Source organism: Stenella coeruleoalba, assembly GCF_951394435.1.
Source record: "Stenella coeruleoalba genome assembly, chromosome: X".
NCBI lineage: Eukaryota > Metazoa > Chordata > Mammalia > Artiodactyla > Delphinidae > Stenella > Stenella coeruleoalba.
In genome coordinates this window covers 58,373,377-58,388,190 of record NC_137152.1, presented here as the reverse complement: position 1 = coordinate 58,388,190, position 14,814 = coordinate 58,373,377, and the positions used below count along the sequence as shown (strand labels likewise).

The following is a 14,814-nucleotide window of genomic DNA, read 5'->3' as shown; positions in this document are numbered from 1 at the left end:
GCAAAATAAGGAGTTTGGACTGGACTGGAAGTCGACCTGAGTTCAAGGTTTCAGCCTGCTCTGTCACTGACAAACTGTGTGAGCCTGCTGCAGTGCCTTATATACAGGCCTCAGTGTCCTCACTTAAATTCAATGCAGAGTATGGACAAGGGAGACTCTAAGGTTACTCCCAGCTTTGTCATTGTTATAGGTCTCTCTTCTGTATCACCCTCAATTCCAGGCTGCTGCCTGGCTGTATAACCCAGCTATACTAGCCCATTCAAGTTCCCCCATCAATTACAAGGGAGAAGAAAAGGAGTACAGACCCTGGCATAAATTTGATTTGAAATGAGATTTCAGTTCTGAAACTAAACTTCCTGCTGTTAACCAGGTTAAGACTATTTCACCCATGTAGGCAACATAACACACCAAAGCTGGATTTTTAGATCTGTTTATTTTGTTCCAAACCTTCTGAGGATTTAAATGTCCCAGATCTCAAGCTCCCAAATTTTGTTCGTTCTCCTTGATTTAACTGTGGTGCATAAGAGGCTGCATCTTACCCTAAATATTAATACTGTGCTGCTTTCGCCAACCAACGTTCTCTCCAAAAGTGCACAAGCACGCACATGCACGTGTACATGTGTGGAAGAAGTAAACTGACACCCTGCCACGTTATGTGACACCTGATAGGGCAGATTTGGGACCTGTGAATGTCTTTCCTTCATCTGGAGAGAAGTGGGTAGCACCCTGATTCTTAAGAGCTATCCATACCATGAGCAACAAAGGAGGCCCCTGCAGAACTGCCCTCAGGTGACTTGGTGGGAGTGGGCAGGGAGCAATGGAAGCAGGGGCTTTGTTGCTCCAACATTTTCAATGGCCTCTTCTGGGACTTAAAGAGCTCCTGGGGCCCAGCTCCTCCTGTTCCACTGCTGTTTGGGATAACAGGATCATAATTAGGCAGGCCCCTTCCTATTCACAGAGCCAAGAACCAGTGGGTTTTCCTTTGGGGAACTGATAAGAGCTGGACTGGGACCAAGGGAGGGGGCTTCAGACTTTGGCCTTGAATGAAGCCATCAGAGGCCAACCATGCCCCAGCTGCCTGTTCGTAACGGAAAAACTCATGGGTGGGGACCACTGTCTTCTTTGGAGCTCCTCAGGGGCGATCTCATCCTCCTGGCCCTGGCTCGGGGTGGCAAGTCACTGTTAGCTCTAGGTGACAGCCAGGTATGCCTGGTAAGAAGATGATGAAAGGTTAGGGTAATAGGAACACAGCAGAAAAAGACACAGAATAGGGAGAAATACAAAGAGGCTGAGTGAGGGAGGCTGAGCTCCTAATACGGTGAGTTGTGATGGCCGGACACGGCGTGGCTGGAAATGATCTTCAGCAAGAGTGCTTCCCAGAGCTTAGGCATAGGGAAACATCTGGTACCTACTTCAGAGGGATGAAGATGGTCCAGAGTCTACCTTTCCTGGCACCTTTAATGCCCACTAAGTAGAGTGGTCCAGGATGCCCAGCATGAGGGACACATTAGGTAATAAAGGTTAGGATGGTTTCCTCTTCCTAGAAGTTTTCCAACCCTATGTGCAGCTGCTGCCTCTACCTTTGGGGGATCCAGGTTGGGAATGGGATTTTCCCTCAAACAGTTCCTTTTCTGGCCTGGCCCAGGTGGAAATGTTGACCCGTTATGAATAATGAGAGATGGAGTTGGTCCTTCCCCAGGTCCATAACTATTGCTCCTCCCCCCACCATGCCATTCCCCCTGTCATCAGTCTTCCTCTGCCTGCTGAGAATGAAAGGAATTTCTTCACATTTTGACAGGTGGATATAAGGATTGGGAGCTGGGACAGCCTGCAGGTTAATGCATTGTCCTGGAAAATCTGTAAAAAATCAGTGAGTGGAATTTTACGGTGTTTAAGGTCCCTTTCCTATGTGTATTCTATTATTCCACTATAGGATTATAGCAGCTTGGGCCAAAATATGAGATGTGGCTCAGCCTGAGATGAGTGGAATTGATGCTAGTGTTAGGGGTGGGCTGGGCCAAGGTGAGGCTGATTGGCCCAAGCTCTGGGTCCCTCCTTTCTTCAAGCACCCACGAGTCTATATGACAGTCATAAAAAGAAATAGAGGGGGATGAGAAGGGAGAAGAGGCAGTAGAGGAAAAAAAGGAGGAAGGAAAGAAGAAAGCAGACTGTTAACCAACCATATGATGGGGAGACTCTCTGTACACTTGTAAAATGATGTCACCCATACCTCTTGGGAAGCCATAGCCCTCAGAGACTCTGAGGCTAAACAAGGCTCCTCATCTCATTTTACCTCTATGCCCTTTCCCTTGCACCCCCCGATGGTTCCTAAGGACAGATGGCAAGGAACTCCTCAGCACACAGGCTTGGATCTTCCCACCAGGCTCCTGGGGACACAGTAGCACCTTTGGCAGTTGCTTTTAGTGGGTGACTAACAAGCTGGGCCAGGAGTTCCCATCCTCCGCCTCCCCCAAGAGTTAGAAAGTATATGGAGAGGGTCCAAAGGCGAGGGGGTGATCCCAAGCTTTCCTAGATCCTGGGAGGAGAGGACCCTGGCAAGTTTAAAGGCATTCACAGGGAGAATTTGGTTAATGAGTTTGGAACACCTGGAGCTTTGGCTCCAGGGGGATGGTCAGGTGGCTGAAATGCTGCATGTGCAGGTTTGGGAACAAGTGTGCTGGTGGCAAAAATGTAAATGCTGAGCAGGGCAGGGTGAAGGGAAAGGTTTGGGGAGGAGCACACAATGGCAAATATGAGGCATTAGATTGGTTCCTCAGGGGTGGGGGAGCCTGGCAGCAGCTCTCCATTGGGGTCTGGGTCAGGGGTCAACATCTTATCCTTGCTGGAATCCCTTTGCTCTTTCTTGAACATCCTTTGATGCATCAGAGGGACAAACAAGAGGATTACAGCTCCGACGATCGGGGGCACACCGGCAAAGTAGAAGGCCACATGATAGTCCCCAAAACAGTTGCGGAGGAGGCCTGAAAAGTCAACAGAGACAAGTCAAGCCCAGCTTTGCCCTCTTGTACAAAGGTGCTCTCTGCCTCTTCTAGGGGCCATCACAATGCCTATCCAGAGACTCTTGGCCTGTACTGCCTTGACCCGAGAGCCCCCTCAGTTTAAACACTCCTAGATGGAAGAAACAAAACCTCTATTACAAAGACAGGCTGCTCCTCTCTGAGGCACTGGGGTTGCAGGCTCTTGAGGTTATGAAAGAAGCAAATGAAGCTTCTCAATTTCTCCATTTCTGACTTTCATGAAGCTACAGCTAACTTCTAGTCACTCCAAGGTATGGAGTTAGGAGGGAAGCTACTCTAAAAGAACTCCAGAGAAGATGACCAAGACTTGTTTTGGTTCACAGTGATATACCCTTCCACCCCCAGCTTGGTCTAGAGTGTTCTTGTGGAACAATTCAGCCAAGTTCCTATTTTCCCTTTCTTTGAAATGCCCATTTGCCCTAAGAGGAGGCTGTATGTGTATCCTTCCTTCTAGTTACAGATATGGTTGGCCCCTCTGGGTTCCTCTAGGTTGCCAATACGGTAAATGTGTTTGGCATGGGATACAGGGCCTTCCCTGCTCACCTCCAGAAGCTAATGTGGGACACCTCATGGGAGGATGAGCCCAGAAACACTACCGAAGAAAGGCAAGTAGGCCCTGAGGCTGCTTAGGAGGTAAGCAAAATGGAAAGAGATATGGATTCTGAGATCCACCTTTGGGATCAGGAGTTGGGTAGAGGCTCCCCTCCCCCAGTGGACAGTGTGGCTGTTGAACAAGGGCCTGAGTAGAAGGTTTTGTCACTGTAACACAGCATGACCAGTGCCCTCACAACACCTTGCACAGAATTGGTATTCAAGGAATACTTGTTGAGCTAGCCCAGTTGGCCAGCCTAGGAGACTCTAGCCTATGAATCAATATTTGCAATAAATCCTAAAGAAAGGAAATGATGTTCTCTTCTTATTAGTTTTCCTTGTTTCCTAAGTTCTCTGGGGTACCAACAATGTCCTTCTTGGAAGTGGACAGAGAAATTGGGAGTGCTGAAAGATGGCAAGCCAACACTTTGCTTGTTGCCTGCAGGAAGTGAGCCTCATTGGTCCAGTCCTGGGTTGTGTTCTTAATCAAATCTTTTCTACAGGCTCAGTTCAGAAGCTGGTAGAGGAGGAGGGGGTATCTCTAAGTCTTAATAAAACCAGGGCCCACTTTCTCTTCTCTTCCTGCTCAACTACCTTCCAAATAATTACTTGCCTGTAAAGAGAGAGAGAGAAGATTCTGGATCAATAGAATGGTCAGGAAGGCCAAACCCATTTCTCTCTCTACCGTCCCAGAATCAGCCATGCTGTCTACAATAAAACCCCACAGCAACAGATATACAGCCATGAAAAGCCCATCCCCCCCAAATGAATCCATGCACATATACTGTCCTTAGTCTCTTTCACCAGTGGTGGTAAGGGGTTTCATGCACTCTGACGAGGCTGCTTAAATAGAAAAGAAGGAGAAAAGGGACTTTAAGCAGAGGTGCTTAGGAGATCTAGGTCCCAAGGAAGACAGGACTCCCCCACTCATGCCCTCCCTGCAATATTAACCTCACCTGCAATGGGGGGTCCGGCAATCATCGGCAGGGCCATCATGCCCAGGAGGTAGCCAATGGCCTGTGAGGCCTGCATTGGGCCCACCAGCTCAAATGCGATGGGGGCCATGATGGTGATGAAGAAGCCATCACACAGGCCCAAGAAGAGGCAGACAACGATGAGGCCCCCGAAGCCCCGGCAGAGGGGAATCATCATGGACATCAGGCCCAGGAGCAGGAAGGAGATGACCTAAAGGAGCAACAGCCTGAGGTCATGTTCTGCTTGCCTGCCAAGACCACATAGTAAATCACATCTCCTTTCTCAGGGCCTCGTTTCTACGTCTGTAAAATGGGGCAAGGGGATATCAACAGAGAGCCCAGTGGACTAGTTACTTAGGCCCCTTCTAAGTCCTGCTTAGAAGGACTTAGGATTTAAAGATTTTAAGAGAGCCCCTATTTAACTTTGATTCTGTCAAGACTTTTAAAAGAGGAGGCATTGCTCCTGTCCTCAAAAAGTTGTCTTTTAATTGGATTCTGAGATAAAGGGAATTGCTGTTGCTGCTTTCTGATCCTGTGTTTGTCTGCCCCAGGCAACAGGGTCTGGGATCAGACCATGCTGGTATTTTCAGATCCATGTTAGATATGGGAAGAGGAAGGGGAGGAAGTGAGGATGACTTGAATAATTGAATAATGATTAGATGGGGGCATGAATGGAAGGCACAGCTTCCTGAAATGAGGAGGGAGCCAGTCCCCATTTTTGTGGGAGACTGATTTTAGAAAACACCTTGGTATGAAGGAGGCCATTGGGAGGTTCACCCAGGTTCCTTAGGCTTTAGGACATGGGACACACCACCCATCTCAGACACTCAGACGTTATGGCTCTGGGGGCTTCTGGGCTTGTCTGGGCACCCTGCGAAGGCAACAAAGGGGGCTCTAAGGAGAACCAAGACACTAGGAAGAGGTCTAGGGTGGCTGAAGCCAGTCCAGGGGGCACTGACTAGCCACTGGGCTTTCTTTGGGCTGAGCAAAATGACTCTGAAGTAAAGAAGCTGCCTTTCCAGAGGCTGGTTTTTCCCTCTCAATAGAGATAAGGGCCACTGGACACACAGCTGGCCTTTTGATGAAAGTCATCTGCCACCTGTGTCCGTGAGCCAGACTGAAGACCTGGGCTCCACCCACTGTAGCCAGCAGAGCCAGGTTGTCCCAGGGTCAGGGCTAAGGCCTGATCTGTTAACCAAGGCCTTGACAGGATCCAGGATTTTCTAATAGTTCACACAAGCAGGTTGACTTACCCAGGAAGCGTAAGTCACCACATGGTAAGGGTATGTCACCACATCACCACATGGAAGGCAGGTAGGAGGGTCAAGGCTGTTTCAAGCACTAAAGATTTTCTGTGTTGTTGCTGCCAATGGGTTTGTTAGGCTAATTGGTTGGATTTTGCAGAGGATAAGAAATGTCCTGGTCATGCCATCTGAGGAAATCTCTTTGTTGAGGGACTTTTGAAATTTGCCCAAGATGTTTTGGGATAGCTAGGCAGAATCTAGGAATAAGAACCCAGATATCCCAGTTTCTCCTCTAGGAGATTCATGTACAACTGTAAGATAAAACCAGACCCACTTATCAACCAAGTCATAATGGTATGGCAATTAAGGAGTTAATACCATTATATAATACAAAGGACCCCATTAACTGATTTCAATTGGCTGTAATTACTACCTACTGTATCTAACTGCCTCTTAACATCCTCCACAAGGCCTTGCCAAGGTTCAGAAATTAAAAATCCCTCTTGGAACTGAGAATCAGGCCTCAAGAACTGGCCCAAAGTGAGGTTGTCCTGCAGGTTGTCACCACTTCCTTACCAACAGACTGTCCAGGGCCTTGATACCAGACACGTGCCTGTCTTTGTCAGTAGTAGGAACCACAAAGTCTAGTGGATGGCTCTTCAGAACCTGAAGCTGTGTACACTCCTTTTCTCTCCCAGACCAGTACTCCTGCATCTGACCCAGGGAGAAAGGGAGGCAAATTCTTGTGATGGAGTATCTTGAGTAGCTCAAGAGAGAGAAGTTCATTCATTGTTTTGTGCTTTCAGCCTGAGACACTTACCAGCACAATGAGTTTGAACAAATCACTTTCCCTCTCTGGGCCTCAGTTCCTCAGTTTGTAAAATGGAGAATTTGGACTACAAGTTGATGAAGATATGTTTCAGCTAAAAAGTTCCAAGATTATTTTATATTATTCTAAGTGGTAAAACTGGGTCAAGTAAGAGTGGAAAAGGGGAGAGATTGTTGGGTGGGTAGGGGAAATGTTCAGCAGAAGCACTGGGCCATAAGCCTAGTTCTTCTTCTGACTAGCTAATGCCTCTGCCTCTCTTGGAACTCCCTCTGCACAATACAAAGCAAAAACTGCTTGGGCCCTACCTTTCTCCTAGGGACTACAGTGAGAAATGAGCTATATGGCTAGGCAAGGGCGTCTGCCTTTCCTCAAGATAAAGCCCTGGCCCAATACTAGCTTACCCTGATCTCCAGCACTCTTTGGCATCTTGGAGTTGCTGATATTTACAGGGAAGACCCACAGGGGTGCCATGTGGAAGAGGCTGGGAAAGCCACACACAGTCCTATGCAAAAAGCCACCCAGGTAAGGTCTTGCTGATATTGGCACAGGAATTTAAAATTTTATAATTGGTTTATCTCAATCACAGCCTTTTGGTTTGACCTTGGTCTAGTCACTTATGTCTGGGACTTGGTTCTGCCATCCATCGCTTAGTGTAAAGTGGAATATGAGAAGAGTGCTACATAGGAGTTCAGTTCTGCCATGACTCTCTGAGTCTTTCCCTCAGTTTCTCCATCAGTGTAATGAGAGGTTGGACTGGATGGACCATAATGGCACCCTGAGCTCTGACAAAGCAGATTCACTAGCTCTTGCAAATCTAACACAAAGTTAAACACAACAGGAAACCTTAATCATATCCTCATCCAAGACATACGAGGGTATTTAGGAAAACACTTGGGGCTATCAGAAGACAGAGAAATCCCTGCTGTGTGTATAGTCAGGGCCCCTTGGAAGTTCTTTTAGGACTTCTCCAGGATAGTCAGAACTCAACCACATTCCTGATGGACTGTGACCCACATGTTTTCTGGGGCTGCTGTTATCCCTTCACAGGGTTCCACACTTGGGCACCTTCTGGTAAACCCAACTGCTGTTGGCTCAAGCAAAAAGCATGAGCCAGGTCAGAAAGACAATATTGTTGCCCAGTAGACAAAGACAGACAGCTTGAGCAGTAGTCTGTATTAAAGCCAAACCAGAGCCCAGATCACACAAAAAGTGGCCTCTTGAGCATCCACATGGCTACTGCCCACAATATGAGGCTACCTGTGTCACTGTGAGAAGGATTAAAACTTCGCATGGCTAAAACACTTTTTACTTCTCAAAGCCTGGTCACACCTGTATTCCTTTTGATCCTCACCTGCAAGGTGAGATAGGAAAGGCAAGGATTATGCTCATTGCACGAAAGAGGAAAGTGAGGTGTAGAGAGGGCAAGTGAGGTCTGGCCTTTTCTGGCAATTATTTTGTGTCTGTCAAGAGGATGGCATTTGAGAGCCAGTGTTTGGTGCCAAGTAGCTCTGGAGGTATAAGAAGTGATGGGTCTGGGCCTAGAGGAGAGAGACACTGGGCCACAGAGTACTGCAGATGCTCAAGACCCTCCAAGAGAGTATAAGGTAGCAATGAGTTCAGTCTTCAATGGGGGCAGCATCTAACTCCTGGCTTCAGTTTCCCTCTTTCAGATGGGAGAGCCTTTATTAATAAACATTTTCTTTGAAAGTGTTCTTAGAGGTTCTATTTACACTGACAGCTTTCACTACATCCTCACTCCATTTTGATGAAGGAGGCAGAACAAGGATGATGATCTTCACTTGAAAGCAAGGGAAATGGAGGCTTAGAGAATTTGATTGACTTTCCCATGTCACATAGCAAGCTGGTGTCAGAGCTGGGGCCCAGGCCACAGCAGTTATACATCCTACCATTGTATCCCAAAGGCTGGATAACCTAGCATCTGTGGCAGGCTGTTTTCCCCACAGTAGACAGGGTGGTCACACTCACCTGCAAGTAGATCTTCTTAAGTCCAGGAATGGAGTCACTGACACGGCCTGACACAAGGCGCCCAAGGCCTGAGGTAGCTCCAATACACACCAAGAGCACCCAGGTCTGCTTGATTTCCAAGAATTCCTCTTCCACATACTTCATCTGAAAAGCATAGCATCAGGCCCACGGGATAAGAGGAAGAAGAAGAGCTGGCTGGTTAATTGTGGGCATACCCAGAATGCTCTACTGCTTACTTCCCTGGACCATGGCAAGAGTTCCTTCTCTTGCAGCTCCCTCCTTTATAGCCTTAGCTCCAGAACAAGCTCTCTGGCTGTTTCTAACAGTTTAAAAGGCTGCATATCCCTTGGCTCTCTGGATTCTGGGTTTCTGAGCAACAGCTGAGGGCAGTGGGTGTCTCTAAGCCCCTTCCAAGCCTTGGCAGGACAGAATACAGCCTTAACAACTGAAAAAAGTCCAAGGGTTCCCCTATTATCTCCTCATTCCCTGACCCAGAACTGACAGCCTAGGGTAACAGCAGGTCACCAAGGGAGAATGATCCACTAACCTCCAGGTAATATTCCAAAAGTGTGCTTTAAGAAACACAAGGTCTGTGGAAGATAACAGTTGGACCACAACCAACAAATCTTTGGTCATGTAAGTTGGGTGTATGGTGGTTAAACAAAGCTTAATTGATTTCTTTACAGCAGGATTTTTGGTACCTTTAAAAGATTGCTACACATTATGAAGCTAGAGAAATCTAGTATATGTTATTTCTTAAACAAAATTACTTGACCCCAAAGACTAGCATTCCATAAGACACACTCTTAGAAAACTCTATCATTAAGGGACTTCCCTGGTGGTCAGTGGTTAAGACTCCATGCTCCCAATGCAGGGGCCTGGTGATCCCTGGCTGGGGAACTAAGATCCTACATACCACAACTAAGCCAGCGTGCTGCAACTACTGAGCCCGTATGCTCTAGAGCCTGCATGCTGCAACTAGAGAGCCCAAGCACTGCAACCACTGAGCCAACATGCTGCGACTACTGAGCCCATGTGCTGCAACTAGAGAAGCCCACACGCCACAACGAAGAGACAAGGCACTGCAACGAAGACCCAGCACTGCCAAATAAATATTAAAAAAAAAGAAAGAAAAGAAAACCCTATCATTGGGTCATCTGAGGCAGCCTCCTGTATCCCGGTGATGCTTATCTTCTCCTGAAAATCCATCTAGATTTATCAGTGGGGGAAACCATAGGCATGGGCCTCCCCGTGAGGAACTTCCCCCATTTCCCATTGAGGTCATCCCTCAGCCTGTGCTCTTTCCTACTCTGGGTCTCTCCAACCACTGTTTTGTCTTTCTCCAAAGGTTCCAGGTCTGCCCTTTCAATGTCTTCTGCTCCTACCCTCTGGACTTCAGGCAGGTTAAGGGCAACTTCTTGGGGTCAGGTAGGGTGGACCCACCCTGGTATTCCTCACCAAGTGTACATAGGGAACGAAGTAGCCAAGGGCAGCAGCAGCGATCCCGAAGGCCCAGATGCGGTAGGTACGTTGGCGGAACACTCGCATGTTGAAGTACTTCCTGAGCTGAGCCAGAAAGCGTTGGCACAGGGTGTGGACACCTCTCTTGCTTGGGGTGTCCTGCGAGCTGGGCAGGAGGGGTCGGTAGGTGAGTGAAAGCAGCGTAAGAATAAACATAAAGGTACTCAGCACCTGGAAGGTTTGGGCGAGCTTGATCTTAGCCCCCAGCGTTTTGATGAGGAGGGGGAAGGATATGGAGAAGATGCTACTCCCAGCAGACACCACACCATTGGCCAGACCCAGACGGCGTTGGAAGTAATGGCCCAGGATGACGAGAGATGGCTGAAAGGCGAAGGAACAGCCACAACCAAAGAGAATCCCGTAGGTGAAGTAACGCAGGCTTAGTGAGCTGTGGGAGAGACACCAAGAGCTATCCTCAGAAGCCTGACCAACAATCCACCTGCCCTTCCCCCCTCACCCTCCTGAGATCTGCATACCCCCACCCTTAACCCATGGCCCCAGTTACTACTGACCCTCAGAATAGACAAGGAGTAGGACCTTCTGATCCCCATTTTGTAGATGGGGAGACAGAGGCTCAGAGAAGTAAAGTAATTTACCCAAGGTAGCATAACTGGGAATCAGCAAAGCTTGGACTTGAATCTAAGTCTGTGTGACTCTAGTTTGAATCATAGTACCCCATCAGAGAGTACTGTTCAAAAGAAAGCCAAAACTAGCCTATGCAAAGTCTGGATGAGGGGCTACAAAGAGTAAGTCAGTGCCTTAGAGAGAATAGTTACACCTACTGCTCACCTAGACACCATGGTTGGGCTGGTAACCAAAGCTTTATCCCAAGTAACAAGAAAGTTCTGCAAGGAGCCAAGATTCTAGAAGGTTGAGACCCTCCATAGGACTCCTCAGTGTCTTTCTTCATGCTCAGGGCCCTTAATATTTCACAGAATGGTTGATGGTATTCTGAGAGATGCCCCCTCTCCAACCATGCCCATGGTCTGGATGTCCCAAGACCCTTTACTCCAGGCCCTAGATAATTTCCATGGGGATCCTAAAGTAAGGAGTTTCTATAACTTCCAAAGTCTGGCTCCTGTTGCTGGACATGATATGGACTAGCTTCCCAGAGTAGCTTGGCTGCTTGATGGGAACTGGAAACTCAAAGAAGTTGTGGGCCTGGCCAAGTAAGAGAGGCTCTGGCTTAAAACCCTTAGGCCCTGCTTTGACTATAAACTTCTATAACAGAAGGCAAAGTATCAGAAGGGAAAAGGCCATGGGAAGGTCAGCTTGGTTGGCCATTTGCCCTCAGATGATATTGGCACAAACTAGTGAAAAACTTTGTTTTCTTTTTGATGCCTCCACATATTTTGCAATACTTCTTATCTGACCACGTAATAACCTAATACTTTCCATGGTTGGGCAGTTCCTCTCCATAGATAGATCCAGTCCTCATACTAAAGGACTGGACCTATGCTGCAGAGACGAAGTGGTGCTAGTACTCATGATTCCAAGACAGCTATCATCATCATTTCTTTCTATCTGCTTGCATTCATTGGATATGAGCAAGGGCTTTGGTTTCAAAAGGGTTGCCTCTACTTAGAACACATAGCTAAGCCAAGTGCTCCTCTTCTGTCAGATTCCTTGGGGCTTCCTCCCATTAGAATCTAAGTACATTTGGGATTGACCTGGGCTGGGGGCCTTGTCTAAGGGAGAGGAGTTATGAAGGTCTGAGGGAGACCCTCAGGGAGGGGGCCAGTGGGAGCAAAGCATGGGATTCAGTTCAGGGAGCTGTGTGGTGGATCTATTTCTAGCTGGGCCCAAAGGCAGGAGGCCCCTGAGCAGGCCAAGGCCTCCCCACCCCTGCCCCACCTCACACCATCCAAAGGAACTCAGAGCCCTGATTCAAGCAACAGGAAAGATGACTTGGAGTTCTAGCCACAAGCAGAACCATTTTTCCACTGGATGTGAAGCCATCCAGAAAGTTTCTTGGCTTTGAAGATGTTCTTGCAGAAAGGGCAAAGGGGGTGGGGGAGGAGCTTAGGGGCTGGAGAACAGAACGCCTACTCCAATGTGCCTAAAGAAGAATGCCAGGAGAAAGCACATCTGAGCTCCTTCCCCTCCTGTAACTGAGCTCATGTGGATTGGAAGGAAAATGGGATCCGTATGTTGCTAATTTGTTTACACTTTGCTCTGCTTGGCCTTAAAAAACAGGCCTCTGATGTGTAGCTCTGAGACTGGAGCCGCTTCTGAGGCCTAGCTCCTTCCCACAAGGAGCCAGACACGAGCTTGCTGAGGGCAAATGAGGCCGACCACCAGAGGGGTCCTGAAAGGGTTTGGAGTTGCTGCCCTGGGAAGACTGAGCAGCAGATTACAGACAGGATATGGTTTTCCCTGCCTCTGTCCCAGTTGGATGGGACCAAGCCAAGAAACCATTGCAGGCCACATCCAAGCTCTGTTGGAGGGTGGGCTGGGCAGCCGGAAATGCTCAAGTCATAAAGAAAGCTGGCTCAACCTCACAAGGCCCAGTTGTAGCAGAACACAATTATCATCCTCTGCTGTGAGTGGAACCTTAGGCCTGGAGAGCATAACCATGGTCCTTCTCTGGGGAGCCAAGCTCAGAAAGCAAGTCTCTGATAAGCTAGCCACGTCTCCAGGCTGGCATTCTCCTACACCAGCCCAGGCAGATTGGAAGTAGGAGGTACCATAACTCCCAAAGTGTCTTTGGCAGAAAGTCATTGGAGTTCTTTAGGAATCCCATATTCCTCAGGCTGTGGTGGAGGGTTTTTACTTCTCTCCTCCCCTACAGACATGCTTCTGGAGAGCTGGCAGAAAGAAAGCAGAAAATGAACTTGTAGCCTGCTCCTTGCCTGACACTACCAGTTTCTGCCAGTGGGACCTATGGGACCAGAGTTTGAGTTTACCTAGCTTAGGCCTAGTTGGGTAGCTGGGTGCTGGGTCTGTATCTCAGTGAGGGAGGCTGCTAAACATCCCTTCTCATACCCAAGACATGAATCTTTATCTGTTCCAAATCATCCATGCATTGCTATCCAGAAATGGAAAAGGACCAGAAATGCTAAACAGCCTTGGGCTCAGCTGACCTCTTTTTCAGCATAAGATTACCTTAGGAATCCTGTAATGGTAGGTGTTCACATGGGCTTACTCCAGAAGTTCATTTCCAGGAGGGCAGTTGAGGTCATGAGATGTGTGGCATATTGAAGGGAAATAGAATGGCAGAGCTGGAAGACACCTGAAAAGACCTGATCTAATCTCCTCATGTTACAGTATAAAAATTGAGGCCCAAAGAGGGGAATGGTACTCATGAATTGTTCCATTGCCATTCAGTGGCCAAAACTTGACTTGGGCCCAGCAGTATGAATGCCCAAGCTTTGGCTCCTCCCACCACTTTGGAACTCTTGGATCCTCTTTGGGTATATTCCCTACCAATGTGTCCTGGGGACCCTACCAAGATGAGTCCCATTGGACAATAATTCCTGGGAGCAGGGTCTTGAGGACCCTACATGGAAAGGGCCACAGGGGATTCTACAATGAGAAGAGTGTCTAGTTGAGGCCCAGAGAGAAGCCAACCCTCAGCCTTGGGCAAATGGTCGGCAACTCCTAGCCTTACCTGGTGAAGGAGCTGGTATGGAGGCCAATGAAAGCGACGGCAGCCCCTGCAGTTGCTGTGATTCGGCAGCCCAATCGATCAGTGAATATACTCACAATGGGAGAACAGAAGAAGATCATGCCCATTGAGAGGGCTCCTACCCATGCTGCAGAGAAAAGAAGCACAAAGACACCTTAGTTTAATGTGTTACCTGGTGGTGCGGCTGGTATCTCAGATCTTCTCTGGCCTTTCACTGGGGGCATTGCCTTGGTCTGCACTGCCAGCCTGCTAGTCCCTGATGGTCAGTGAGGTTAGGCAATTTTCAAAGTGCCTGTAACAAAGCAATGTGAGAACCAGGAGTCTAGTTCATAAGTATACCCAGAACTTCAAAGCTGGGGCAGGGAGCCTTTAGAGATCAAGTCTGTGATGGAGACTTCTAGCTAGCTACCACACAGCTACACTACATTTCTTAGCCTGTTCAGCTGTTTGGCTTGACCATGTGACTGAATTCTGACCAATAGCATGTGGGTAAAAAAGACTAATACCACTTCCAGGCCTGGACCATAAAAAGACTACCATGATGTTTTTGCTTACTTGGGAGCTATAACGGCAGAGTGACCTTGGAAGCCATGTATTAAGACTGGCAGAACTGCCATCAGTTCTGTCTGGGTCTGTGAATGGAGTGAAGTTTCCCCTCTCTCTCCAATCTGGAACCCCTGCCCTGAATGTTACATAAGAAGTAAAGAAATGTCTTGTCCTTTAAGCTACTGAATTTTCTAGGGCTATTTGTTATAGCAGTTAAACAAACAAACTAAAACAAAGAGATTCCTCTACAACCATTTTACTGATAAAGAAACAGCTCCAGAAATGTGAAGGGACTTGCCAAAGATCACACAGCAAGTTAAGTGGAAGAGCTGGGACTCAAACCTAACTCTCCTTATTTCTAGTCCAATGTTCATTGTATTATATCTCTTACTGGGATAAATGAAGCTTCCCATCATTGGAGGTGTATAAGCAGAGGTAGATATAAAACAGGAGATTT

The 14,814-nt window shown here is 47.9% G+C and overlaps 1 protein-coding gene across 3 annotated transcripts in view; it reads right to left on the bottom strand.

Annotated features, from left to right (window-relative positions):
* Positions 1-471: 471 nt before the first annotated feature.
* The window catches only part of SLC16A2 (solute carrier family 16 member 2), a 118,545-nt gene continuing 104,202 nt past the window's right edge, over positions 472-14,814 (bottom strand). The window contains exons 2-6 of one of the 3 annotated variants that reach the window (XM_079911691.1): positions 13,794-13,938; positions 10,121-10,571; positions 8,663-8,806; positions 4,586-4,814; positions 472-2,981 (exon numbers count right to left, since the gene is read on the bottom strand). In XM_079911691.1, the coding sequence (XP_079767817.1) occupies positions 2,761-2,981; positions 4,586-4,814; positions 8,663-8,806; positions 10,121-10,571; positions 13,794-13,938 (1,190 nt within the window). In that variant the 3' untranslated portion in view covers positions 472-2,760. Of the gene's footprint in view, positions 2,982-4,348; positions 4,473-4,585; positions 4,815-8,662; positions 8,807-10,120; positions 10,572-13,793; positions 13,939-14,814 lie in introns of those variants that run through there. The other 2 variants (XM_079911693.1, XM_079911692.1) reach the window with 2 other exon arrangements.